Source organism: Podarcis cretensis, assembly GCF_951804945.1.
Source record: "Podarcis cretensis genome assembly, chromosome: 15".
In the NCBI taxonomy this organism is placed as follows: Eukaryota; Metazoa; Chordata; class Lepidosauria; order Squamata; family Lacertidae; genus Podarcis; species Podarcis cretensis.
In genome coordinates this window covers 32,925,610-32,953,366 of record NC_137185.1, presented here as the reverse complement: position 1 = coordinate 32,953,366, position 27,757 = coordinate 32,925,610, and the positions used below count along the sequence as shown (strand labels likewise).

Here is a 27,757-nt window from a genome sequence, read left to right as displayed (position 1 = left end):
CAAGTACTTGAGTACATATGCATGCTTCTACTTCTCAGAGGTCCAATATTTCTATATTTGCAATCCTTGTTTTGCTGATTTCATTTAATATTCTAATTTTCTGAGATTGTTAATTTTGGGTTTCATCAGCTGTACTCCATAATCATCACAATTATAACAAATAAAGGCTTGACATATCTCACTTTGCATGTCATAAGTCTATCTCATATTAGTTCCACCTTTTAAGTTGAATTACTGAAATAAATGAACTTTCCCACTATATTCAAGTTTCACCTGTATCTGACTTTTAGAAGACATCCCTGTTTAGGGAAGTTTTTTGTTGTTATCGCATTGTTAATATTCTGCTGGGAGCCGTTCAGAGTAGCTGGGGAAACGGGGTATAAATGAATTCATTATTACTAATTATAAAAGCACAAAAAAATACATCCCACTGAAGCTCCATGGGGAGGGGAGGGAACCTACACTCAAATAAGTGCGAATATGTCTTTAAAACGCGTCTCTAACCAGACTAGAGAGCCCCGCCTCGGAGCAGAGATCAAACGGACCCGCGGGCGTTCTAGAACGCCCGCGGGCCCATCAAACGACCCCCTTCGAACGCCCGTTTCTCCTCCGCCTCCTCACTTTCCCTGTCTCCATGGCAACCCCGGCCCCGCCCCGCCGGGTATAAATATTTACCAGTTTCCCACCTCCCCCGCCCCTTTCCCTGCCTTCGCGCGAGGCTCCCGCGTCTCAGGGCCTCGTGCTGCTGCGGCGACGCCTCGCACGGCCGGCGCACTGAGATTGCCCGGCGGGCGGATGGACCAGTGGGCAGAACGGCGGCTGGGCGAGATGTGGCCGAGGCGGAGCAGCTTGGGGAAGGGGCAGGAAGCGAGTTCCCGCGGGGTCGCCGACTCTCTGCCTCAGAAAGTAAGGGAAGACGCCAGGGACTAGCGCCTTGAGTTCCTTTTCAGTTCTCTCTCTTAACAGCTTCGAGCCCTCGTTCTTCCCCCTCCGCCTTTTTTTGCGTGTTCTGCCCCGCAGTCCTTCCTTCCTTCCTCCTCCTCCTGTCTCACATATGCTTGCTGAAAGCTGACCCCCAATTTTATATAGGGGCTGGTTTGCTGCAGAGAACGAAGAGGGCTCTCTGCACACGCTCGAAGGTCCCTTTTTAAAAATTATTTCCTCACGTGTTAAGGCTGTGCTTCCTGCTAGCTCCCACAAAGAGCTCTTGTTGCAGGGTCAGGCCAAAAGGGCCATCTCAATTTGTGGGTTTTTAGGGATAGGCGTAGCTGACCTGTGTCATTAGCTCTGGTCATTTGCACACATACCTCAGTATTGTCTACACTGACTGGCAGCATGCTCCAGGGTTTCAGGCAGGGGACATTCCTAGCTTTACCTGCTCTACCACTGAATTATGGCCTTTTCTTCCAGTTTGAAGTTGTTGGCATTATATATCAGATGTCGGGTTTTGGACACTGACCTGGAAGGGCATTTGTCCTAAAACGCAGGATATAACCCATATGTGTGTGTAAAAATAAGGTAAAGGACCCCTGGACCTTTAGCACCCAGCCCAGTATCACTCTTCCCTCCCTCCCCAATGCATCAACTCAGTTATGTGACCACTGAGCTAAGGAGATAAGTACCGGTAACTCTACAACCTTTAGAATACATCTGAAGGGAAGTTCTTTAATGTTTCATTAGGTTTTTATATGTGTTGAAAGCAGCCCAGAGTGGCTGGGGCAACCCAGCAAGGTGGGTGGGGTATAAATAATAAATATTATTATTTATAATAATAGGACATCTCTATTTTCATCGGGGAAATGTTGGAGGATAAGCAACCAGAAACCCAATAGAAGTCAGTAATTCTGCTGCTGTTTGCTTCCTAGCTCCTGCTTGTTGTCTCTGAAGACTTGACTTGGCTATGCTGATCAGTAGCCACTGACTAACCCAGGGGTAGGCAACCTAAGGCCATGGGCCGGATGTGGCCCAGTTTCCTTCTCAATCCGGCCCGCAGACGGTCCGGGAATCAGCGTGTTTTTACATGAGTAGAATGTGTCCTTTTATTTAAATGCACCTCTGGATTATTTGTGGGGCAGAGGAATTTAGTCCGGCCCCCCACATGGTCTGAGGGACAGTGGACTGGCCAACGGCTGAAAAAGGTTGCTGACCCCTGGACTAACCTATCATTTATTGCATTTATATAATACCTTTTCCTCCAAAGAGCTCAAGGTGATGTTTAGGGAAGCTTTTAATGTTTAATAGGTTATTGTATTTTAGTGTTCTGTTGGAAGCTGCCCAGAGTGGCTGGGGAAACCCAGCCAGATGGGTGGGGCATAAATAATAAATAATAATAATTATTATTATTATTATTATTATTATTATTATTATACATGGTTTTCCTATTTTATCCTTGCAAAACCTCAGTAAGGTAGGATATAGACCAAGAGACAGTGGCTGCTCCGAGGTCCCGCAGTGAGCTTCATGGCTGTGTGCTGATTTGACTGCTGCATCATACTGGCTCCATTAAACTCCCACCCCTTATTCTCCTAGTTTAGCCTTTATAATGCCTGTTTTGTCTGTTCTTCCACCCCACCCACCTTACTGTACTTCTCTTTAAAAGAAGTATGCCCACGAAGAGCCTCAAGGTCCATAAACAGCAACACCCTAGAGGTCCCAGGCCCAAAGGAAGTTAGATTAGCCTCAACCAGAGCCAGGGCCTTTTCAGCCCTGGCTCCGGCCTGGTGGAACACTCTGCCTCATGAGACCAGAGCCCTGCAGGATCTGATTTCTTTCCGCAGGGCCTGTAAGACAGAGTTGTTCTGCCTGGCCTTTGGCTTGGAGCCAGTTTGATTCCCTCCCCCTCTTTATTTTATTTTTTTTCTCCTCCTGCGATGAGGCTACATTTTAATGTTTCAATATTTTAATGTTGTTTTTAAGTTGTATTCATTCAACTTATTTTTATTATTGCTTGTTAGCCGCCCTGAGCCCGGCCTTGGCTGGGGAGGGCGGGGTATAAATAAAATATTATTATTATATTATTATGATTACAGTGGTGCCCCACAAGATGAATGCCTCGCAAGACGAAAAACCCGCTAGACGAAAGGGTTTTCTGTTTTGGAGGCGCTTCGCAAAACGAATTTCCCTATGGGCTTGCTTCGCAAGACAAAATGTCTTGCGAGTTTTTCCGACTTTTTTTCCCTTTCCCCCCCTTTTTCTAAGCCGCTAAGCCGCTTATCTGCTTATCCGCTAAGCTGATAAGCCGCTAAAAGCCGCTAAGCCGCTAATAGCGCTAATCCGCTAAGCCGTCAATGGGCTTGCTTCGCAAGACAAAAAAACCGCTAGACGAAGAGAATCACGGAACGGATTCTTTTCGTCTTGCGAGGCACCACTGTATTATAAAAGATTTGCCGCAGTTTCTTATTCACGTTATTTTATTTATATCCTGCCTTTTGGGGGGCAGTGATGGAAATTATTTGGCAGCACAAAATAATATATCAAATACAGTGATACCTTCGTTCTTGAACTTAATCTGTTCAGGGAGTCCGTTTGACTCCCAAAACGGTTTGAAAACCAAAGCGTGGCTTCCGCTTGGCTGCAGGAGCTTCCTGCATTCAATCGGAAGCCGCGTTGGACGTTTGGCTTCCGAAAAAGGTTTGCAAACCAGAACACTCACTTCTGGGTTTGTGGTGTTCGGGAGCCAATTTGTTCGGGAGCCAGCCGTTTGAGTCCCAAGCTACCACTGTACATTTATAAAACATCATAGCTAAGGCAAACAAACACATTTCAGACTTGCTTGTTACCCCCCCTTGTTTCATTTGGGGGGCTTATTTCTTTCTCTTCCCCCTCTCCCCACTCCTCTCTAATGCTTTAAATGGCACTGAAATGGTCTTTTAACATGTGATGAGTTTGCTGTAGTTTTTACTGTTTCTTTCGATCTTTTGCATTGCGAGTCACCCAGAGAAGTCCTTACGGAGGCCCGTGGAGATCACCCCCAGGTAAGTGTACATTGCAGCCCCTCTGGCCCAGTCTTTTCTTTAGCTTGCCTCTAGTATCTCAGAATTATAGAGTTGAAAGGGACCCCAAGGGTGATCCACTATAATCCCTTGCAATGCAGAAATATGCAGGTGGCCCATACAGGAATCAAACCAGTGACCTTAACATTATCAGCACCACACTCTAACCAGCTGAGCGCTAACCATCAATTCCTTCCCACACCTTAATCTATAAACTTTTAGAAGTTTTAAACTGTTTGAGAAGGCTATTTTTAACTGTTTTTAGAGGCTTTAATTTTATTCTTTTTAGTATTGACTAAAATGTAAATTTAAGGGACACAGGTGGCGCTGTGGGTTAAACCACAGAGCCTAGGACTTGCCAATCAGAAGGCCGGCGGTTCAAATCCCCGCGATGGAGTGAGCTCCCGTTGCTTGGTCCCTGCTCCTGCCAACCTAGCAGTTTGAAAGCACGCCAGTGCAAGAAGATAAAAAGGTACCGCTCTGGCGGGAATGTAAACGGCGTTTCAATGCGCTGCTCTGGTTCGCCAGAAGCGGCTTAGTCATGCTGGCCACATGACCCGGAAGCTGTACACCGGCTCCCTCGGCCAATAAAGCGAGATGAGCGCCGCAACCCCAGAGTCGGCCATGAATGGACCTAATGGTCAGGGGTCCCTTTACCTTTACTAAAATGTAAATTTAATTAATATTGTCTCTGCCGGCCCCACTCTGTTGCCCAAGACTTTTTATTTCTCACATTCCCCCTACACCTTTTTAACTTTTCCCTTGTTGCCTTCACCCCATTTCACTATTTCCTCCACAAGTTTCCTTTGCAATACTCCAAATTATTTTTTAAAAAGCCATATGTTGTGACCTACCCTTAATTTTTCTTCCGTGTGCTTTGCCTGGGTGTGTCACAGGTTGGCTGTGCTAGACCAAAGTGTCTCAAAAAGCTTGTGATCTGTTTGGCTCATACTTGTAACCATTCCTTCTTCTAGTTGAATAGATCATTATCCTGTGGGAAAAATCTTGGGTGTTTTCCGCATCGACCTGTTTCAGGTAAGGGGATCCTTGAGGGTGCTTTGCTTGTATGTTTAGCGCAACAGGTTTGTTTTCTGATCTTACCTGCCCTGAATCTTTGGCCACAAATTTAAGTACGATGCTCCTGGTAGCATCTCTTGAAACATATCACATTGGAGAAAGTCAAAGAGCCTACCATCACTCATATTAAGAGAAAGCAAGGTATGTTTCATGAAACAGATTTTAAAACACATTGTCCAGAATGTTATACAGTGGTACCTCGGGTTAAGAACTTAATTAGTTCTGGAGGTCCGTTCTTAACCTGAAACTGTTCTTAACCTGAGGTACCACTTTAGCTAATGGGGTCTCCCGCTGCCGCCGCGCGATTTCTGTTCTCATCCTGAAGCAAAGTTCTTAACCCAAGGTACCATTTCTGGGTTAGCGGAGTCTGTAACCTGAAGTGTCTGTAACCCGAGGTACCACTGTACTGTGGTACCTTGGGTTAAGTACTTAATTCGTTCCGGAGGTCCGTACTTAACCTGAAACTGTTCTTAACCTGAAGCACCACTTTAGCTAATGGGGCCTCCAGCTGCCGCCGTGCCGCCAGAGCACGATTTCTGTTCTTATCCTGAAGCAAAGTTCTTAACCTGAAGCACTATTTCTGGGTTAGTGGAGTCTGTAACCTGAAGCGTATGTAACCTGAAGCGTATGTAACCCGAGGTACCACCACTGTATGTTTATTTTTTATGTTCCGCTTTTCAGACATTTGTCTCCCAGAGTAGATCACCTCAAAAAAGTGACATAGCTTGTCACCTGGTTTTTTAAAAAATAGGACATGGCACACAAACGAAGGGAAGTTGAGGGCAAAGGTTGTGGGATGTAATTTAAGCAGTCAAGTACAACACTTCCTGTTTGCCTAGAGTGGACACAGACGGGGATTTTGATCCAGCCAGTTGAACTTCCTGTTGCACCTGGTCTGGAGCATTACCAGGAATATACAGCCATACCTCGGGTTACAGAAGCTTCAGGTTGTGTTTTTTGGGGCTACGGACCCCCGAAACCCGGAAGTACCGAAACAGGTTACTTCCGGGTGTTGGCAGTCGTGCATGCGCAGAAGCATTAAATCGCGCTTTGCACAGAAGCGCTGAGTCGCATCCCAAGCATCCATTGTACTCCAATCTGAACAAAGCCAGATTGGATTGCTTAAGTCAAGAAATTCAAACAAATCTACCAACTAGCATCCTGCTATATATTGGGGAATACACTCTGCTGCTGGTTCACAAGCGTGAGATAGGAAGGATACTATTAAATCAATATATCCTCTCCTAGTATCGACAGCATTCCCACAAAGGTAGATGATGGAGACAATTTTTTTCAAGTCCAGACCCAAGTGGTGAACCATAAGTAGGGATGGAGGAGGAGGAATTTGGTTTGGTTGGAATTTTAATGCAATTGTAGCTAATTTGCACTTCTCGAAGCAAATACGTGAAGCAAAATACTGCTGTCCTTCAAAATGTGCACTTCTCCAGTTCACCAGATGCAGTTCTCCAAGAGAATGTGTGCAAAAATGTTTATATAGTGGTGCCTCGCAAGACGAAATTAATTCGTTTCGCGAGTTTTTTCGTCTTGCGATTTTTTCGTCTTGCGAAGCACGGACTTTGGAAAAGCTTCAAAAATCACCCAAGTCTTCAAAAACCTCAAAAAAGGCTACCACACCGCGTGCTATGAGTTGCTCCTCGAAGTGAATGCACGGTTTTAAGAAACAGGAAACAAACTTGCAAGACAAAGGAAACAAACTTGCAAGACGTTTTCGTCTTGCGAAGCAAGCCCATAGGGAAATCCGTCTTGCGAAGCAGCTCAAAAAACGAAAAACGCTTTCGTTTTGCGAGTTTTTCGTCTTTCAAGGCATTCGTCTTGCGAGGTACCACTGTATTAGGGGAGAGTGCATGAAATAAATAAATAAATACAGAAATACAGAAATACAGAATCATAGAACTGAAAAGTTGGAAGGGACCCTGAGGGTCATCTAGTCCAACCCCCTCAACTAAGATGGCCCCCCAACCTCTGCTTAAAAACCTCCAATGAAAATAGTGCAGTAGTGAAATAATATGGTAGCGAAAATAATATAAAAATGCCTAACTAGAGAAAAATACACTTAAAGGGCTTTTGAATTTTCATTAGGACTTAAAAAATCGCAAGCTAATGCACTAATGCTGAGAACTGGAAAAGAAATGAGAAAAGGAGAGGATCTGAAATTGATAGAGCCGTCCCTTACCTATAAGCAGGCATTTTGTGTCTCGTTCAGCCTACCTTTGTGGTGATGGGGCTTGGGTAGCAGGTGGTGCCTCGAGTTCCTTTGACCAATAGGTAGGGCCAGATGGTCCTGTCCCCTTGCTTCTGCAGCCCTAGGGCAATTGTTAGGTGGGGCAAAATGGTTCTTCATGGGAGGAAAGGAAGCTCCCTGCAGCTGCTCCTTCTCTGCCCAGTAAATGGGACCAAAGGCAGAGGCTGCAGCATGCTTCACTTCAGCTCTGTGTCTGCCCGCAATGCAAAAGCATCCCCAAAGTTCTGTCTCTCTCTCTCTCTCTCTCTCTCTCATACACACACACACACACACAGTGCCTTTTCCTCTCAAAAAATTATAAATGTTTAGGGGTACTCTCATTTTGACTCAAGAAAAATAATTTTATAGTTCAAATTGGGGGAAAATAAATACAGCAAATGGACAAAAGGCCGCCACCAGGGGTAGCCACAGAACTGACGATTCACTGTGCTAGAGAAGAAACTAATTTAAAAAGATGTTTTAGTTTCTTCTGTTAGATTCGCAAAATGTTTAGGGGTATGCGTCCCCCTGTGTCCCCACAGAAAAAAGCACTGTCTGTCTGTGTGTGTGTGTGTGTGTGTGTACACACACACACACACACACACAGTGCTACCTCGGGTTACAGACACTTCAGGTTACAAACTCCGCTAACCCAGAAATAGTATGTTGGGTTAAGAACTTTGCTTCAGGATGAGAACAGAAATCGTGTAGTGGTGGCAGCGGGAGACCCCATTAGCTAAAGTGGTACCTCAGGTTAAGAACAGTTTCAGGTTAAGAACGGACCTCTGGAACAAATTAAGTTATTAACCCGAGGTATCATTGTAATTAAATTTTCTGTTTTACAAATAAGATTATTCATTTATACAACCTTAAAATATCCATGACTTCCCTTCTTCTTTTTCCATGGTTAATTTTACATAGCATAAATCCCTGCATATTTTACATAAACTAAACCATTCAGTATTCCATTATTATCAAAACTTCTATCAAAACTTATTTACACTGTTGAATTTATCTTAATGCTGCCAACGTTTTCAAGCATGCACAATTCCCCTCCCCATATATTCAATAAATATTTTCCAATCTTCTTTCAACGAATGTTCTTCTTGTTCTCTTATTCTATATGTTACGTCTGCAAGCTGCGCATATCACATCAGTCTAAATTGCCATTCTTCTTTAGTTTAAGTTCACCACATTTTTTTGAATGAATCTGGGGGCACTTTTCAACTTCAGTAGGAATGATAGGATTTTGTATGGGGACTGATTTGTAAATCCGGGGACTGTCCCCGGGAAACGGGGACATCTAGTAACCTTACTTTAGTTGGGACCTTGCTCATTTTCCATTTTGGGGCTAACTGAACATGGGCCGCCCCCAAAGTTCTGTTACGATTCAGAGTTGCCTTGCACGTTGTCTGATAAGGCAAACTTTTAGCCAGCTAGATAGCTGCACTTGTGACTTGGAATGTTTCTTCGCTATATTTTCTGCAAGGCGCTAGTTTGTGGTGCCTTTAATTAAAAACATGTAGGCCAGTCGTCTAACGTTCTGAAAACTTTTTTAAAGAGAGCAGCGAAGGGAAGAGCGATGCAGATATGAAAAAGTTGGAGGACGATGATTGCGACCGAGGTAAGATGACAGGCAGCTTCTAGCTGTCGCCCTTGTTAAAAATTGTGGTAGTAACCCTGAGCTGCCGGCTGCTTGTAGGGAGACACGATTGAGTATTCCTCCATACCAAAAATACCCCAAATGTCTCACTGCCTATAGAAATCTTATTGTGTAAGGAAGAAGGCTAAGCTAGAGGCTTTTTCCCTGACATGCTAGCTCTCTGCCTTCAAGGATTTTTGTGAATGGAGGGGCTTTCAGTTGCATAAACCCTCTATGTCTCTCTTTAGTTTTTATTGTTTTCATATTGAATGTTGTCAGCTGTATGGGTTGCCTGTATTAATCAATAAACTATAGAGTATACTAAATTTATACTGTGTAAATTTAGTAAATAAATAACTGATGCATTTTTTCTTCATGCAACACAGTACCTGCAGCAGAAACTTCTCTCTTAAACAAGCTGATTAGAAAATCTTTAGTGGAGTCCTACCATCATGTAGAGGTTTTACAGCGTGATCCCAGCTCACCACTGTTTTCCGTGAAAACCTTTGAGGAACTGCATTTGTGAGTATCTACAATCAATTGACATTTGCATTTTGTTCGTAAGTTTCAATGACTTTTCTTCTCTGGGCTGTGTGTCTACTCAAAATGTATAATTATATATCAGAAACTGAATCAGCCCATGCCCGCTCACCAGAAAGTGCTCATCCACCCTGTGGTCTGGTGCTTATTATGGGTTTTGCATTTCCCAGAGCTCAGGTTCAGATCCTGCATTTTGCAAAAGCTCATTTGCGAACCTAATGTGCTGCATTTCAGTATGAGTCCATTGTCTTCTATTCCTATTGACCTTGCTCTTGGTTTCAGAGCGCTGTTTGCTTCCATAGTACTTCTTATCCTTCCTTTTAGCTCTGTTGACTTTCTCAGGATTGTAGCCTTTCATTTAAACTTGGTGAAATATTTAGGTGTGCTCTGGTCTGAGGCACAAGTCGTAGACTGTAAAAACACAAGAGAGTGGCTGGGGCTGATGCCATTCAAACCAGTAATTTCACAGGAAGCTGCCTTATACTGAATCGGACCACCTTCCACTGGTCCATCTGGCTTAGTAATGTCTACAATGATTGGCAGCAGCTCTCCAGGGTTTCAGGTAGAAGTCTCTCCCCTGCCTGCAGAAGCTAGGGATTGACCTTCTGCTTGCATGTGCTGCACCACTGAGCTACAGAAAATGTATTATTGAAGAATATTTTCTGATAACCAATACTTATGTTAGACAAGGGAAAGTTTGAGAATGGTGGGTCTGAAAATTACACTCCAGATGGTGGACTTTTGGGAGCTAGCCGACCTGACAGGAAGAGTCCGCAACCAGAAGGAGGAGAAGTACCAGGAGGAATGGATGAAATTCAAAGACTATTTAGCTAAATATGCTAAGATAACTTAAATAGAAATACTTGCAAGTACCAGTTTGGCTTAGGATTTAAATATGTGATGTTATAGAATATTATGTTTAAAGTTAATATGAAAAGAAAGAAAGATGTTACTCGACTAAGTAAATTTTATGAGAAATTAGTTTTGGAAAACTGTTACAATGATATACATTGAAACTCAGCCAGGGGGATTCGAGGAAGTCACCTAATAATGTTAACAAAAGTGGAATTATTACAGTTAGGATTTATGTTTTTTTGTTTTTTTGTTTGTTTATGTTTGTTATAAATTTGGAAAACCAATAAATTTTTTTGGAAAAAAAGAAGAAAATTACACTCCTAATACTTAAGAAATGTTGGGATAGACCCACAATATGCTGTTCTATGGACCTCTCTTGCTGTTATTAATAAGCCACTTTTTGCACTAGCTGACTCCTCTTAGAAGGGGTTGATGGGAACGCAACATCTTTGTAGCAGGCTCTTATTCTGGTTTTCAGGGCTTTTCATTTTGCTACCGCCCAAATCTATTGGTTCAAGACCAAATCGTATTATCTTGACGTCATTTTGTGTGAAAGTGAGCCTAGCGATTTGCAACGTGTTCCGCCATCTATCCACATTTCTCACTTATGGCAACTCTTGATTCTCTAAAATCATGACAGCTATTCCTTTTAAAGTCCCAAGCAGTACATGGAGGTCAGGGGATCTTATTTTCCAGACTGCTAGCATCCTCCAGTTTCACTCAGAAGTACCTGAGCTGCTTATGTGTAAAACTGTTAACTTTTATTCTCATTTTAACAGGAAGGATGAACTCTTGCAAGGCATCTATGCCATGGGCTTTAACAGACCTTCCAAGATCCAAGAAACGGCACTTCCAATGATGTTAGCTGACCCGTGAGTTGGTTTCAAACAAATTGAAAGATATTCTTTGTGTTGCAGCCAGCATGGGACACACCTGTGCCGATTAACCAGCGAACTGTTGAGCTAATTCATGTTAGATTTCTGGTAGACGCTGGAGTTTCATCTACGTAGAATGGGTAACATAACTTCTGTCCCCAACTGACACACAGGTTTAGGGAAGGGATATTTTCCCTCTGATTACTATTCTGTTGCCTAATCGTTTTTGCATCCCGTTATCAAGTGAAAATCCAGATAAAGATATCTTTTCAGTCTGGTTATCAACCACCTTTGATTTTTCGTTCTGGTTGATCTGTGCTTTAGAAGGTTGTCACTCACTGTTTTCTGTTCTTTTCAACCTCCTTATTCCCAGTTCATGTGCTTAAAAGACTCATTCTCCCAATGAAACTTGGAAGTACAGTGGTGCCCCGCAAGACGAACGCCTCAGAAGACGAAAAACTCGCTAGACGAAGGAGTTTTTCGTTTTCTTAGACGCTTCGCAAGACGCATCTCCCTATGGGCTTGCTTCGCAAAACGAAGCTTGCCCCGCATGCTCCGGGGATAGCGGGGAAGTGCAGCGCGTCTTCCCCTCTGTCCCCGGACCTGTTTAAAGCAAGGGGCGGCGGGGAGAAGATTGCTTCTCCCCGTTGCCTGCCCCGCAATCTCCGGGGACAGAGGGGAAGCAATCTTCTCCCCGCCGCCCCTTGCTTTTACCAGGTCCGGGGACAGAGGGGAAGGCGCGCGCCTTCCCCTTTGTCCCCGGACGGTCTCCATAGGAATGCATTGATTGATTTTCAATGCATTCCTATGGGAAACCGTGCTTCGCAAGACGAAAAACTCGCAAGAAGAAAAAACTTGCGGAACGAATTAATTTCGTCTTGCGAGGCACCACTGTATAAAATATTATTAACACTCTGAAAAGCAAATACCAAAAGTTTGCTAAACCATACTTCTATGTAAAACATTCTTCCCACTATGCCTTTTGTGTGCCTCTCAAGTATCCTTGCTGTATCTGAAGAAGTGTGCATGCACATGAAAGCTCATACCAATAGCAAACTTGGTCTCTAAGGTGTAGGGACGCGTGTAGCGCTGTGGGTTAAGCCACAGAGCCTACGACTTGCCGATCAGAAGGTCGGCCGTTCGAATCCCCACAACGGGGTGAGCTCCCGTTGCTCGGTCACTGCTCCTGCCAACCTAGCAGTTCGAAAGCATATCAAAGTGCAAGTAGATAAATAGGTACCACTCCGGCGGGAAGGTAAACGGCGTTTCCGTGCACTGCTTGTCAGCATCGCCCTTGAGCCAGTGTCATCAACTGGACTCATGCACTTCCACCCCGACTGGGCTAGGCGAGCTGGGTAGCACTTCCACCTTCTGCACAGGAACAGGTCAAAGTGCTGTGGAGCACCGGATTCACTTCCACAATACAGTCGTCGCTCAGCAGAGTATAGCAGAGTCTGGCAGTGTATAAACGACTCGGAGAGCAGCTCTGTAGAATATCTTCTTTTATTCTATAACTACAACTATAATACAAAACTATATACAGAGCTAAATAGGTCTAAGCATTAATGAATGCAGCACTGAGTGTCTGCAGCTGCTCTTAGCAGCAACCTTATCTCTACACACGATCTCTAACACTCAGTCTCTCTCTCTCTCCGACACACTGACTGACTGACTGACTTGGTGCTGGAGCTGAATAAGTAGAAAGCAGAACACTGCTCCTCCTCTCTGGAGAATCAGCAGACTCGTCAGGAGATTCTTGGATATGGGAGGGGTGAAATCTCCTCACTGCTCTGGTTCGCCAGAAGCGGCTTCGTCATGCTGGCCACATGACCCGGAAGCTGTATGCCGGCTCCCTTGGCCAATAAAGCAAGATGAGCGCCGCAACCCCAGAGTCAGCCACGACTGGACCTAATGGTCAGGGGTCCCTTTACCTTTACCTTTAAGGTGCTACTGGAAGGAATTTTTTTATTTTGTTTTGACTACGGCAGAACAACATGGCTATCTATCTGTACCTTGTTTCAGTTACACATATCCTTCCTCATTATTATTTTGTTGAAACAGGAACACTCCTTAGGACCCCCGGCTTATTAACTCTGTAGCCCAAAAGCTGGGATCCCCTCCAAACCTGTGCCAAAGTTTCGCAGCCGTTTTGCGACAAAAACGCCACATTTTGCTGCGCCCCCCAAACTGAGTAATTGATACATCAACTTGGGGCTCGAAGTTAACGGCCAAAATTCCAACAGTGAGTCACTTCAAACCGGTGCCAAAGTTTGGTGATAGTTTTGCAGCACTCCACAAACTTGAGAAGCCCAGACCATTGGATTATTGTTGTCTGTCTGCATTAATCCCAGCTTGATTCTCTGTTTCAGACCCCAAAATCTTATCGCACAAAGTCAGTCGGGGACAGGCAAAACAGCTGCTTTTGTTCTGGCTATGCTGAGCAGAGTGAACCCACAGGACAGATTTCCACAGGTAAAATAAACTCCGCGATACAGCCTCTGGCTGCAGAGTCATCTTCAGTTCACTAACGCCAACAAGAAATTGAAATCTTTGCTATTAACCTGAGTAAGGGCTGCTTCCCTGGGGTTTGTGCCTTTTCTGTCTGGTCCACTGCTTCTGTAGAACGGCCGTTTTCAATGCTGGGAGTTTCCTAAAAACCTGGAAGCTGGCTGGCGGAAGCAAGCTGCCGTAAAATTGACACACAGACTAATCTTGCAGAAGTGGAATTAAGCCTCAACATGGTAACAAGGTAATGTTGGCACCAGGGTGGATTTTATGTAAATCAAATCGATCTAAATCACGATTTAAATCACTAGTCAGTAAGACTTGATTTAAATTACTGGTCGGTAAGACTTGATTTAAATCACTTTTTTTACTGAAAGACTCATTCTTCCTGGTATAATCTTAATATTTACAACCAGGTTTCATTTTTGGAATAATAACTTTTCAGAGTAGTTTTTACAGTTATATCAAATATTACTGATTTGGTTATACTATTAGAAATACAGTGGTAGATAATTATTGTGAGGTTTAATAAGTTAACTGTTTATATTTGGGAACTTTTCTGCTGTACTTTATTGGAAGGAGGAAAAATAATCATTTCCTTAATAACAATTTCAACAATTTATTTAACTAAAACAATAACAATAACAATATAGCATATGTATCCATTTTATTTTAAAAATCCGATTTAAATAAAAAAAATTTCCAATTTTTTGATTATTATTTTTTTTAAAAAACCATTGATTTTTATCCACCCGGGTTGGCACAATCATCAAGCAACCATCCCACTGTGATCATCCGTGCTCATAGCTGTGACATACTGCATAGGGAAGGGACATTTAACCAGGTTTTTTAAAAAATAAATAAATCCCATGATTCATTTGCTTAAAATCACTTTTAACATTTGTGCTGATGCACTTAAAAAACCCCAAAAAACCCAGCACCATTGTGTGATTGCTTCAGCGTTCAAAAGTGCAAGACAAAAACTAACACGTTGATAAACTTGCACTGAACGGAACTTCTGTTTGCTCTAAAACACTTTTTCATGTGGGTGCTAATTGAGCAGATACTTCCATTTTTAAAAACAGGCAGAGAAGCCCAAACCCAAAGATAGATTAAAAAGAATATGCTAAAATGAAGCTAGCCATAAAGTGTTACGGTGGAGGTTTGTGAAGGTAAAGGAGCATGGTCAAAACTAGCTTATTTAAAAAGACAAAAGACTAGTACTGAGGCAATCAACATCTGGTGGCGATTGCCCTTATTGTTCTTTCCTTTTAAAATAAGATTTTCTGCAGTTTGAGAAAAGATAGGAGGAGCTTAAGGGAAACAGGAGAGCAGTGCTTTCAGAACTGTGTTGTGTAGATACCCCATAAAAAGTAAATGAACAAATTGTATCTATTCCACATCTTTTCAGTGCCAGATAAACGCTTCTCTTTCTCCGCAGGCTATAAGGTGATGTTGTTAGGTAGCTAATGTGCTGCCAAAACCTTCCTGTGGCTGTTACGGGCACTGTTTGGTTCTGTTTTTATGCTGCAATGTATTCATATTTATGTTTTAAATATTCTGCAAGTCTGCTGGAGACTCTTTAGTGAACAAGGGAAGAAGACGTCTAATAAATAATAGTAATAGCCTAATGCTAAAGTGAAAAGGAAAGGGACGCGCGGGTGGCGCTGTGGGTTAAACCACAGAGCCTAGGACTTGCAGATCAGAAGGTCGGCGGTTCGAATCCCCGCGACGGGGTGAGCTCCCGTTGCTCGGTCCCTGCTCCTGCCAACCTAGCATTTCGAAAGCACGTCAGAGTGCAAGTAGATAAATAGGTACCGCTCCGGCGGGAAGGTAAACGGTGTTTCCGTGCGCTGCTCTGGTTCTCCAGGAGCTACTTAGTCATGCTGGCCACATGACCCGGAAGCTGTACGCTGGCTCCCTTGGCCAATAAAACGAGATGAGCGCCGCAACCCCAGAGTCGGCCATGACTGGACCTAATGGTCAGGGGTCCCTTTACCTTTGAAGTGAAAAGGAAACATGCCCTGCATGTCATATTGGGAAAGCACTGCACCATTTCAGAAGGCTAAACTGACCTCCATCTTTCTGTTTCCTTCTCCCTCTGTTGCCTCCTCCCAAAGTGTCTCTGCTTGTCTCCCACCTTCGAACTGGCATTGCAGACGGGGCGAGTGATTGAGAAGATGGGAAAGTTTTGCATCAACATAAAGGTTGCGTTTGCCATTCGAGGGAACAGACGTAAGGCTCTCTCTTGTTGCATTTTTTTCTGCCTACGTTTGTCTTCCTGCCTAACGCTTTTGTCAGAAGTACTTTTGTTATAAAATCCAGATGTTACAGAGCACCACCCACCCACCCCCAAAGCTCTTGGTGCCGTGAAATGCATACTAAATACTGCATGCCTTTCGTAGATTAGATTCGGCGGCAGCTTCCATCTTTGGTAGCAGTCCTTTGTCATTAGGTGAATGAAATATACTCGGAGTCGAGTGTGGATTTCATGCTCTTTATTCAGCTCATAGTAGCGAGGAATAGAAGTTTCCCCAAACTGTCTGCTTTATATACATTATTTACACAGTGGGCCCCACATGATTGGCTAATTCCGGGATTCTCCTGTAGGCCAATCAGGTTGCGGATTCACTTCCACCTGGAGCTGGATTGGGTGGCTCCTGGGGACCAATCAGACTGCTGCATTCTGGATCCTATTGTTCTAGGACCAATCTGACTGCTGCATTCTGGATCCTATTGTTCTAGGACCAATCAGACTGCTTCATTCTGAATCCTATTGTTCTAAGACCAATCAGACTGCTGTATTTTGGATCCTATTCAACTCAGTACATAACAGTGAACTAAGTATCCACCTTTTAAATTTGCTTCCTCTGTTAAAAAAAAAAAAATTTCTAACTTACTGATATGTTTATGCCATGAAATAACTCCCCCCCGCCACCACTCTAGAAATGAGTGTAAACCAGGGTAGCCATTGTTGTTGCCTGCAGGTATTGTTTGGGCTGTAGCACCCATCAGCCTCTTGGATCACAGCCATTGTAGCAGATGATGGGAGTTGAAGCCCCAACAACTTTTGGTTTGCATCATGCTGGTTATCCCTTATCTTGGCTGCTGTGTCCGGACTCAACGGCGTGCTTCCCTCTTGCCCCTCCCTAAATTTTTAAACCTGGTTTCTTTGCTTCTATGGCGAGGTTTTCCTGGAAGAGTGTGTTCCAGCTGGACAAGTTAACAGGGCATATGTTTACAGCTTGCATGCACCCACAATGGGATGAGCTCCCATTGCTCTGTCCCAGCTCCTGCCAACCTAGCAGTTCGAAAGCACGCCAGTGCAAGCAGATAAATAGGTACCACTGCGGCAGGAAGGTAAACATCGTTTCCGTATGCTCTGGTTTCCGTCGCGGTGTTCCGTTGTGCCAGAAGTGGTTTAGTCATGCTGGCCACATGACCTGGAAAGCTGTCTGTGGACAAACACTAGCTCCCTCGGCCTGAAAACAAGATGAGCTCCGCAACCCTATAGTCACCTTTGGCTGGACTTAACCGTCCAGGGCTCCTTTACCTTTTACTGCTTAAGTAAAGTGGAGAAAGAACTGCAGGGGATATACCTCCATGTTACTTCTCGGCACTTGGTTTTCTGCAAAATGATGGAGATCCTTTAAGCCAGGAATGGGCAGGGGGGACACCTGTAGCCTTCCAGATCTTGTCGGACTCCAACTCCCATCAGCCCCAGCTAGCATCCAGGAGGACAGTACTAGCAGTTGGACAGCCTTGTCTCTGATTTAAGCCTCAGGCCAAGCTTGTGCAATTGCAGTAAGCATCTCAACATCAGTTTCATATATTTAGCCCTGGCTCTCGTGCTTATTGTTATTGTAAGTGTGTCGAGGAGCTGGGAGTGCGTCTTGCATCCTTGCACCAGACACAACGTCCACACACACTGTTTACCTGTGCACTTGTCCCCCCCCCCCAATTGCATGTGGTTAACAAGCTGCAGGTTTGGGGAGCCAAGGCTAGCACCGTGATAACAAGAAGGGGGGAAACAGCAGCTGTTATTCTCCAAAAATTAATTGCATTTACCCAAAATCTTTTTAGTTTAGCAAATGTGCACTGGCTGACGTAGCAAAAGTAACTCAATCTCTCTCCCAGTTCCAAGAGGGACTGTAGTGGAAGAACAGATAGTAATTGGAACCCCAGGAACTCTGTTAGATTGGTGTTTCAAGCTAAACCTTTTGAATCCGAAGAAGATCAAAGTATGTGTGCTGGATGAAGCAGATGTCATGATCGACAAACAGAATTACTCAGACCAGAGTGTCCGAATTCAGAGGTAAACGTGTGTTTGTTTGTCTTTTGGTAAGACAGATCTTGGAGTAGTAACTTACTTCTTGCTGAAATTCCTGCATGTAGAACTTTTCTAGACACGCTCATCCCTGTTGGAGCATCTGGGAAGGTTTTTAACCACTTAATTTGTATTGATAGAACTTGCTTTTCCACTAATTTATTACTACTTTGGAGAAGGCATGCCCTATTGAATACTTGTCTGTGTCGAAAGCGGCTTCAGATGTAGACCTAAGGGCTTTTGTACGGTCATATTGCTGCCATGTAGAAACAATAGCATTCTTGCCTTTCTTCTTGTATGTGCGGAAGAATATTATTAACAGCCTAAGTTCCCCGCGTGGGTTGCAACAATTTAAAAATACAATATTAAAAACAGTTTAAAACGAATGACCGTCACAAGAGTAGGATGGGACCTAAAAATATTTACCTCAGGTGTCAAAAAGGCCAGGGTAAAGAGGTGCTTCTTCAGCATACGATGGAAGCTGTACAATGCCACCATTGCACAAATCAGTCTCATCATTTGACCCTCATGTCCCTAGACTGGCTTCCTGTCTGCTCCGCACAAGCTCCTTGTCCCTGACTTGAGAGCCTCACAAGGCTCCCTGCCTCCCTTTCTGCTTTTATATCCTGATAATGTTCCTGAATGCGTCCTCTGCTTATCCAACTCCTCTCTCAAAGCCTTTGCCCTTTCTCAAGCATTCTGGTGTCCCTCCTTTCCTGCCCCTAGTGTCCTAGGATGCCTCTACAAGGCCACCACACTCTCTGTTTTCCCCATCCCTGCCCTCCCGCAACAAACCCTAAGCATTTGCAACTGATACAATCACCCCTGCCCTTCCTCTGTTCTTTCCCCGTGCTGTAAGCTCCTGGGCAGAGAGCTTTCCCCTTGTGTTCTGCAAAGCGCCATGTACCTGGACATTTAAGAAGATGATTTGGCTTTTATAATTGGTTTGTTACCAAGTTGGGAGACACATAGGTAGGCAGTCTTTTTCCAAGTTCATGGAAGTGCCTGAGAGATGTTCGATCAAGACCTTATTAATTGTAAATACTTCTATCTAGGAACGGAGTCTGTGGAATATGGTGCCGGGGAGAAATTTGAGGGAGGCAGATGGGCAAAGACGACCTCCTAGCCTGCTCCCTTCCCCTCCTCCCAAGTCCCAAGAAATTAATATCACGGCCCTCTTAGAAGAAACACCTTTCAGTGGGGCTGGTGCTTTGGTTTTGTGTTTATGTGGATTTGGCCTGTATCTTACATGTGTTATATAGATAAAAATAGCTGATTTGAATTCCCTAGCTGAAAACTGAGAGGTAAACCTACTTATTAGGAATGAGTAGAAATACACTGCAAAGTCTCCCTTCTTCCTGGTAACAAGTGAGAATGAATCATAGAATCCTAGAGTTGGAAGAGACCACAAGGGCCATCGAGTCCAACCCCCTGCCAAGCAGGAAACACCATCAGAGCACTCCTGACATATGGTTGTCAAGCCTCTGCTTAAAGACCTCCAAAGAAGGAGACTCCACCACACTCCTTGGCAGCAAATTCCACTGTCGAACAGCTCTTACTGTCAGGAAGTTCTTCCTAACGTTTAGGTGGAATCTTCTTTCTTGTAGTTTGGAGTCATTGCTCCGTGTCCGCTTCTCTGGAGCAGCAGAAAACAACCTTTCTCCCTCCTCTATGTGACATCCTTTTATATATTTGAACATGGCTATCATATCACCCCTTAACCGCCTCTTCTCCAGGCTAAACATTCCCAGCTCCCTTAGCCGTTCCTCATAAGGCATCGTTTCCAGGCCTTTGACCATTTTGGTTGCCCTCCTCTGGACACGTTCCAGTTTGTCAGTGTCCTTCTTGAACTGTGGTGCCCAGAACTGGACACAGTACTCCAGGTGAGGTCTGACCAGAGCAGATGCTGCCTTCTACCAAGGCAGGCAGTTGGTCATGAAGCTCAGCTGACTAAGCTGTGGGCCTCAAGGCTTTCAGGCAGGAATCCTTCCCAACCCTTCCTGAAAATTGAACCTCATATCTTCTGCATGCAAAGCACAGGCTGCATTGCTAGGCCCCAGCTGCTCCCCAGTGAGTTCAGTTCTAACAGGTAGGCAATCTTTGGCCTGCCTGATGTTTACCAAACTCCCATCATGCCTGCCCATTGGCTGTGAATGCTGGGGCTGATGGGAGCTGTAGTTTGGCAACACCTGGAGGGCCCAAAGTCCCTCAAACCTGATTTATAAAGAGGCAAAAGATTCGTGGCCACGATTTCTCTTGAGAATGAAATGCCGGCTGCTTTTTGTTTTTCTTCCTTCCAGAGCTTTAGACCCCGGTTGTCAGATGCTTCTCTTTTCCGCCACCTTTGAAGACCCTGTGCTGCTCTTTGCCCAGCGCATCGTCCCTGAACCCAACGTTATTAAGCTCCGCCGAGAGGAGCTGACCCTGAACAATATCAGGCAGTACTATTTTGAGTGTGAGAACAAGGAGGACAAATACAAAGCCCTGTGCAATATCTATGGCAGCATCACAGTCGGCCAAGCGATCATCTTTTGTCAGGTAAGGCGCCCTTGTAACATCGAGGTAACCTGGGGCCCCAGAAAACGTCCTGAGAAATATATTTGAGGTGAGGAGGAATGGTGGGCCCATGGTCTTGGGATGAAAATTTGCTGACTTCCAGCCCAGTCTTGCTAGTCAGATACAGCCTTACTAGTCAGTTACAGGTGGTGACCATTTTGTGCAGGAGTTCATTCCTGGACCCTGCGCCCATCAACACAGCACACGTTAGCCAGTCCCATCCTGCCCTCTTGCAGGTCTAAAAGGACCATGGGTCGGCAGCCACGCTTCAATTGGACTAGTGCAAAACGGTCGCCACTTGTACTTTGGGGGGGGGGGTCCAGAGTGGGAGGGTAAATGACTCAGGACTGCAATACGTCAAGGACCGCCTCTTTCCATATGAACCTACCCGGACCCTGAGATCGTCTTCTGAGGCCCTCCTTCGTGTACCGCCACCTCGAGAGGGCCAGAGGGTGGCGGTACACGAGAAGGGGCCTTCTCTGCAGTTGCTCCTCGTCTGTGGAATGCTCTCCCCAGAAAAATTCTCCTGGTGCCTTCGTTATACACTTTAAGGCACCAGGAAAAAGCATTCCTTTTTAACCAGGCCTTTGGTTGATCTGATTTACATCCTATGCCCTTTTAAAATGTGTTTTTTGTGGGGGACTATTGGTTTTTTTTAATTATGTATTTTGTGGTTTTATATCTTGATTTTATTCTGTGAACCACCCTGAGACCCCCGCGTATAGGACGGTATATAAATTCAATTAATAATAATACAGTGGTATCTTGGTTTAAGAACAGCTTAAACCACTTGGATTAAGAATGCTGCAAACCCGGAAGTAGGCGTTTTGGTTTGTGAACTTTGCCTTGGAAGCAGAGCATGTTTCGCTTCCTGTTGAGTGTGTTCCATTTGTAAATTGAGTCCCCCACTGCTGTGGGAAAGCACACCTTGGTTTAAGAATGCTTTGATTTAAGAACGGACTTCTGGAATGGATTAAGTTCATAAACCAAGGTACCACTGTAATAATAAATATAAATGGTTCAAGGCTAAATTCCTAAAAGCTGGACCTGCCAGAACAGAAATGTCGGCGCCACTGCAGGGAAGGCCATGACTTTGTGTGTCTCTTTTTTTCTGTGTTCCTTTGGCAGACGCGTAAAAATGCCAAATGGCTTCACTGGGCTCTGTCGATGGATGGGCACCAAGTATCCCTGTTGAGTGGGGAGCTCTCTGTCGAAGAGCGTGCAGACGTGATCCAGAAGTTTCGCGATGGGAAAGATAAAGTCCTCATCACAACCAACGTCTGCGCCAGAGGTAATGACTTGGACAAGCAAAAGCAAGGTGGATACTTGCTCCTTCAGCAGGAAGTGACCTTGTTTTGTGTCGCCTTGTAGGCATCGACGTGAAGCAGGTCACGATCGTTGTCAACTTTAGCCTGCCTACAACGACGTCCTGGCTGCCTGACTACGAGACCTACCTGCACCGCATAGGTCGAGCCGGTCGCTTTGGAAAGAAGGGTCTGGCCTTCAATATGGTCGAAAGGCATAATCTACCGCTTGTCTATGCAATTCAAGACCACTTCAGTGAGCATGATATTTTCATGTGACTTGATAGTGCAGAAAGTTAGATATTGGGTTAGGGTAATCAGGGTTTGACTCTCTGCTCAGAAACATGCTCACTGGCTTTTAGCCTCTGAATTAGCTATAATTGGGAATTAAAAAGGTTGCACAGCAGTGGAAAAGAGAGAGAGAGGGGCTGAATTATAGTGGGCATTTTTCCTGCCAGAAATGACTTGGTCTATTGCCTAGACAAATAACAGCATTTTAAAATAATTAAACTTTCAACATAGCAACAGAACTACATTTTTAACCATTTGATACATACCCGAATTAACAAGACCAAATTCTTTATTGCATGCATCACATGCCTTTTCTTCAGGATGGTTAAGGTAGTTATTTGTTTTTATTTAGTCAAAAGCATTTATAAACTGCCTAATAATTTTTTAAAAATAAAACCTTCAGCAGTGTACTATATAAAAATAATTCAGTATCATTGAAACAAAAATACAGCCTGGAATCAGTAACAGGGTACCATACATGGCTGTCCCCTTTTTGCACACAACAACCTTGCGAGAGGCAGGTAAAACCACGAGATGGTGTCTGGCCTGCTTTGCTTTGGTTAGGAGGCAGGCTCACGTGGCTTCCCAGTGAGCTTCATAGCTGCTTGGGGGCCTGAAATGCTTCATAGCTGCTTGGGAGCCAGTGTGGTGTAGTGGTTAAGAGTGGTGGACTCGTAATCTGGTGAACTGGGTTCGATTCCCCGTTCCTCCACATGCAGCTGCTGGGTGACCTTGGGCCAGTCACACTTCTCTGAAGTCTCTCAGCCCCACTCACCTCACAGAGTGTTGGTTGTGGGGGAGGAAGGGAAAGGAGAATGTTAGCCGCTTTGAGACTCCTTTGGGTAGTGATAAAGCGGGATATCAAATCCAAACTCCTCCTCTTCTTCTTCTTCTTCTTCTTCCTGGTCCAACACCCTAACCTAATGAGTCCTCAAGCTGGCTAATTTCATGGGTTGAGAATATTAGGAGAAAATTCTACAGAGTTGCCCTTTTCTTTCCATGCCCGATATTTTCTCAGACAAAGAAATTTAGAAATGTTGTCCCAGCCGTATCAGAAGCATCTGTTGATCTCTCCGTCCACCGTGTGGAATTCTTGCGAGTCAGAGAGGAGAAAAGGCCCAGAGTATTAGTCGCCCTCCCTGTGACCAGTGGCTTGTGAAGGGTTGAGTTCTTCTTTTTCCATTGGGATCCTCCTCCTAGCAAAAATGTCTTTCCTTTTCATTTTTTTTAATACATATTTATTAAAGTTTTTTGAATACAAATGCATAAATAATAAACAACATTACTTATATCATAACATAATTTCGTCACTTCTTTGGACTCCCTCACGTCTCCCACTCCCACTTACATCTTTACAAAAAAAATTTCCAAGCAAATTACCCACTTATTTGCAATCTTATCTCCGCTCATTTAAATAAAATCTAGCAGTTCTCCAAAAAAATTATATTTTCCTTAATCTCACTTATCGTCAAATTCAGATCTAATTCAGTGGTGGGCAATTATTTATGATCTAGCACCTTCTTGACATTCTCCTTTTCAGAGACTACCATCAAGTGCCTCGATCCAGAGGATATGGAAGCACTGGAAAAAATAGACGACTGAATTCTTCTACGGCTTGAAGGGGAAATGGTGGCTTTCCGGAATACAGCTGGGCTCAATCTCCCAATTTTCCCTAGCCTGCATGGCCAGGAGCAAGGGATGGTGGGAGTTGGAGTCGAGCACGTTTGGAGGGCCTCAGGTTACCCATCCTAGAGAGTTCTGTAATGTTAAACCATTTTTCAGACGATGCTGATATTTTGTCAGAATAATAATAATTAAAAAACAAAACTCATTACTTGCCCTTGGTTTTCTTTTGCTTGCGCCAACTATTAAGACTCATCAGATGTCTTGTGTGTTTGGAAGAGCTATTCCTGAGTGCCTTTAACACTGCCTCCAGGCCACGTATGTGCCCTTTGACGCTGTTATAGATATGAACTGCTGTGATTTGTGATCTCCCTTGAGAGAAATGGGCTCTCACTTAGGGATACAGCCTGCACGTGATATAATTCCATCCCCTAGTTCAGTCTGTAGCTCTCATAATGCCAAGTGCTCAGATCTTTGCGTATAATAAAATGGACTCCTTGAGGGGTCTGTAGCTCTCATAATGCCAAGTGCTCAGATCTTTGCGTATAATAAAATGGACTCCTTGAGGGCTTCCCAATATGCGATATTAATTTGTGTCAGCAGAGGTAAATTTAAAGATTAATGAAGTGAATAGACTTCCATATTTCAGTAAAAGCGGAATGAGCAAGTTTATTATTACTGGTGATTAAGCTGCCAGCCTCTAGATGTCAGTGGCTCCTTTCACTTAATTTTGTGCCCTAGGCAAATCAGTTTTGACTTCAGAAATGTGTGATGTATGGAAGGAAGAAATTAAAGAAAGAGGGAGGGAGGGAGGAAGGAAGGAAGAAGTGACTCCTATCCCAGGCCCCCTAAAATATGCAATTTGACAAGGGTTTCAGCTTGTTTCAGTGATCAGTTGCTACCATAGTTTGGGAGCCTGGGGCAGGAATGTGACAATTCTTAGAGCTTTTCATATCGGGAACTAAATCCACAAAAGCAAAAAGGGAATAAATTGGATCATGGGGCATAATTGAAGAAAGCAGCCCTCAGAATGCTTCTTTGGCCAGAGACTTCATTCACTCAGCAAGGTGGGACTTGCTCTTGAGTCGGCCTGTATGAAGATTAGGCAGGCAGGTTCATCCCAGCCGGCTGAAGACATTTTGCTGAATATGGTAGACAAGATGCTCCTTTCCTAATATGGCAGCCTAATTGCACCAGCAGTTGAATCTTCAGTGCTGGGGACAGAATAGCATCTTCCATGGCAACAGAGGACAGCTGGCTAGTGCTGGGGAGGCCCATGGCTTGTACGAATCTCTTGACCATCCTTCATGTTCTCTGCCTCTGCCTCACCTTTATTCTAATACAAGGGTCAGCAAACTTTTCCAGCAGGGGGCTGGTCCACTGTCCCTCAGACCTTGTGGGGGGGGGGGCGGACTATATTTTGAAAGAAAAAAAAAGGGAAAAAAAGATGTATGGTGGCTAATGGATTGAGGTTGAATCCTGACAAGACAGAAGTACTGTTTTTGGGGGACAGGAGGCGGGCAGGTGTGGAGGATTCCCTGGTCCTGAATGGGGTAACTGTGCCCCTGAAGGACCAGGTGCGCAGCCTGGGAGTCATTTTGGACTCACAGCTGTCCATGGAGGCACAGGTCAAATCTGTGTCCAGGGCAACTGTTTACCAGCTCCATCTGGTACGTAGGCTGAGACCCTACCTGCCTGCGGACTGTCTCGCCAGAGTGGTGCATGCTCTGGTTATCTCCCGCTTGGACTACTGCAATGCACTCTACGTGGGGCTACCTTTGAAGGTGACTTGGAAACTACAACTAATCCAGAATGCGGCAGCTAGACTGGTGACTGGGGGCGGCCGCCGAGACCATATAACACCGGTCTTGAAAGACCTACATTGGCTCCCAGTACGTTTCCGAGCACAATTCAAAGTGTTGGTGCTGACCTTTAAAGCCCTAAACGGCCTCGGTCCACTATATCTGAAGGAGTGTCTCCACCCCCATCATTCTGCCCGGACGCTGAGGTCCAGCGCCGAGGGCCTTCTGGCGGTTCCCTCATTGCGAGAGGCAAAGCTACAGGGAACCAGGCAGAGGGCCTTCTCGGTAGTGGCGCCCGCCCTGTGGAACGCCCTTCCAGCAGATGTCAAAGCGATAAACAACTACCTGACATTCAGAAGACATCTTAAGGCAGCCGTGTTCAGGGAAGTTTTTAACGTGTGATTTTACTGTATTTTTGGTTTCTATGGAAGCCGCCCAGAGTGGCTGGGGAGGCCCAGCCAGATGGGCGGGGTATAAATAATAAATTATTATTATTATTATTATTATTATTATTATTATTATTATTATTATTATTTATTCTGCTCATGCAAAAACACGCTGTTTCACGGACCATCCCTGGGCCGGATTGAGAAGGCGATGCAGCTGAATACGGCCCCCAGGCCTTAGTTTGCCTATCTATGTTCTAATACTAGGATTGGAGATTTCATGAAGAAACTCACAAACCTAGTGGGAAAGTGACAACTAATGTGTCGTTTGGGTGTGACTTGAGCTGAAAATATTAGCAGGCAACATTAGTCGACAATTCGGTGCCTGCCAGAGTCTTCCTTGTTCCCCCTGGAATGAACCGTATTCTCCAGGTTCCAAGATTTCTTGGGGTTTTTGTTTTTTTTGAGAAAAAGGTTATTTTCTAGCATTTTTAGAACCTGAGATACCTGGAAAAATGTACAGACACAACTCTTCTCCATTTTAAATGAGAAATTAACCCACAACACCCTTTCGGCGTTTCAGTTTGTTGCCCCTTGAGAAAATTTGCACACACCCCCATATTTGGGGGTAGAAAATAAGGTGGCAGTTGGGGGGGAGAGAGATAACCCAACCCCCACCCCCACCCCTTTGTCATTAGTCTTGTCCACATCTGGTCTGAGAAATGCAAACTTTCCCTTTCAAAAATACAGTTTTCTAGATTTCTATATTTTTTATTGAATTCATTGTGAGCTAGCAGCTGCTTCTGTGCCCTTTGGGTCTTATTGGGAGTTGCCAACTGGGAGCATGCCAGCCTGCTCTGATGCCTTTTAATGCCTTGGTCTGCAGAAACCTTTTCACAGTATGCAGGTAAACACTGTCTCCTCCTGTTCTCTAGGTGGAGCGGCTGTTCAAGACACACAGGGCAATAAAAAGATGGCAACCACCTTGTTTTTAAGAGGACAATGAATGTTGAACGCAGTGTAGCAACAGCATCTTGAGGGTTTGCAAAAAATAACCCCAGGGCAACTCGTAAAAGATGTTTATGCTGAAATAGTCCTTTTAATAGACAGTGGTACCTCAGGTTACAGACGGTTCAGGTTACAGACACTTCAGGTTACAGACTCTGCTAACCCAGAAATAGTACCTCGGGTTAAGAACTTTGCTTCAGGATGAGAACAGAAATCGTGCTCCGACGGCGTGGTGGCAGCAGGAGGCCCCATTAGCTAAAGTGGTGCTTCAGGTTAAGAACAGACCTCTGGAACGAATTAAATACTTAACCCGAGGTACCACTGTACCTCTAGCGAGGGGAGGAGGCGCATTGTGCGCCCTGACACTCCCCACTGTGGCGGGTGCTGTACTGGCTGTGACGTCGCATGGGGGTGGTGCGTGCGTTAGTCACGCACCGTCCCGATGCCGCCCGCCCACCCGCTACATTGTAAGGGGCATGTACGCTGGTCACTGTTTTGAAGGGGAGTGAAGAACACACACAAAAAGGTAACGTGTTAATTTAAAGTTTATTTCTATGAGGAGGAGTAATTCTAAGGGGTTAAAGAAAGAAATAATAAAAAAGTGACAAAAAAGTTATTTTTATAATGACGAGTTTTGCGGCTCCCAGTTTTTTTTTCTTCGGAAACGGGTCCAAGTGGCTCTTTTTGTCTTAAAGCTTGCAGACCCCTGGCCTAGGTGGTGAAATTGACCGG

The 27,757-nt window shown here is 44.6% G+C and overlaps 1 protein-coding gene across 1 annotated transcript; it reads left to right on the top strand.

Moving 5' to 3' along the window:
- Positions 1–480: 480 nt before the first annotated feature.
- DDX25 (DEAD-box helicase 25) lies at positions 481–24,037 on the top strand (the record flags this gene model as incomplete). The annotated part of the gene is made up of 13 exons (XM_079955051.1): positions 481–906; positions 3,930–3,974; positions 4,967–5,027; positions 8,873–8,935; positions 9,340–9,475; positions 11,128–11,220; positions 13,593–13,695; positions 15,849–15,963; positions 17,866–18,043; positions 20,356–20,593; positions 21,740–21,902; positions 21,983–22,171; positions 23,747–24,037. The coding sequence occupies 13 exons, from the start codon at positions 481–483 to the stop codon at positions 23,806–23,808; spliced, it is 1,872 nt and encodes a 623-aa protein (XP_079811177.1). The 3' UTR covers positions 23,809–24,037.
- Positions 24,038–27,757: the final 3,720 nt, after the last annotated feature.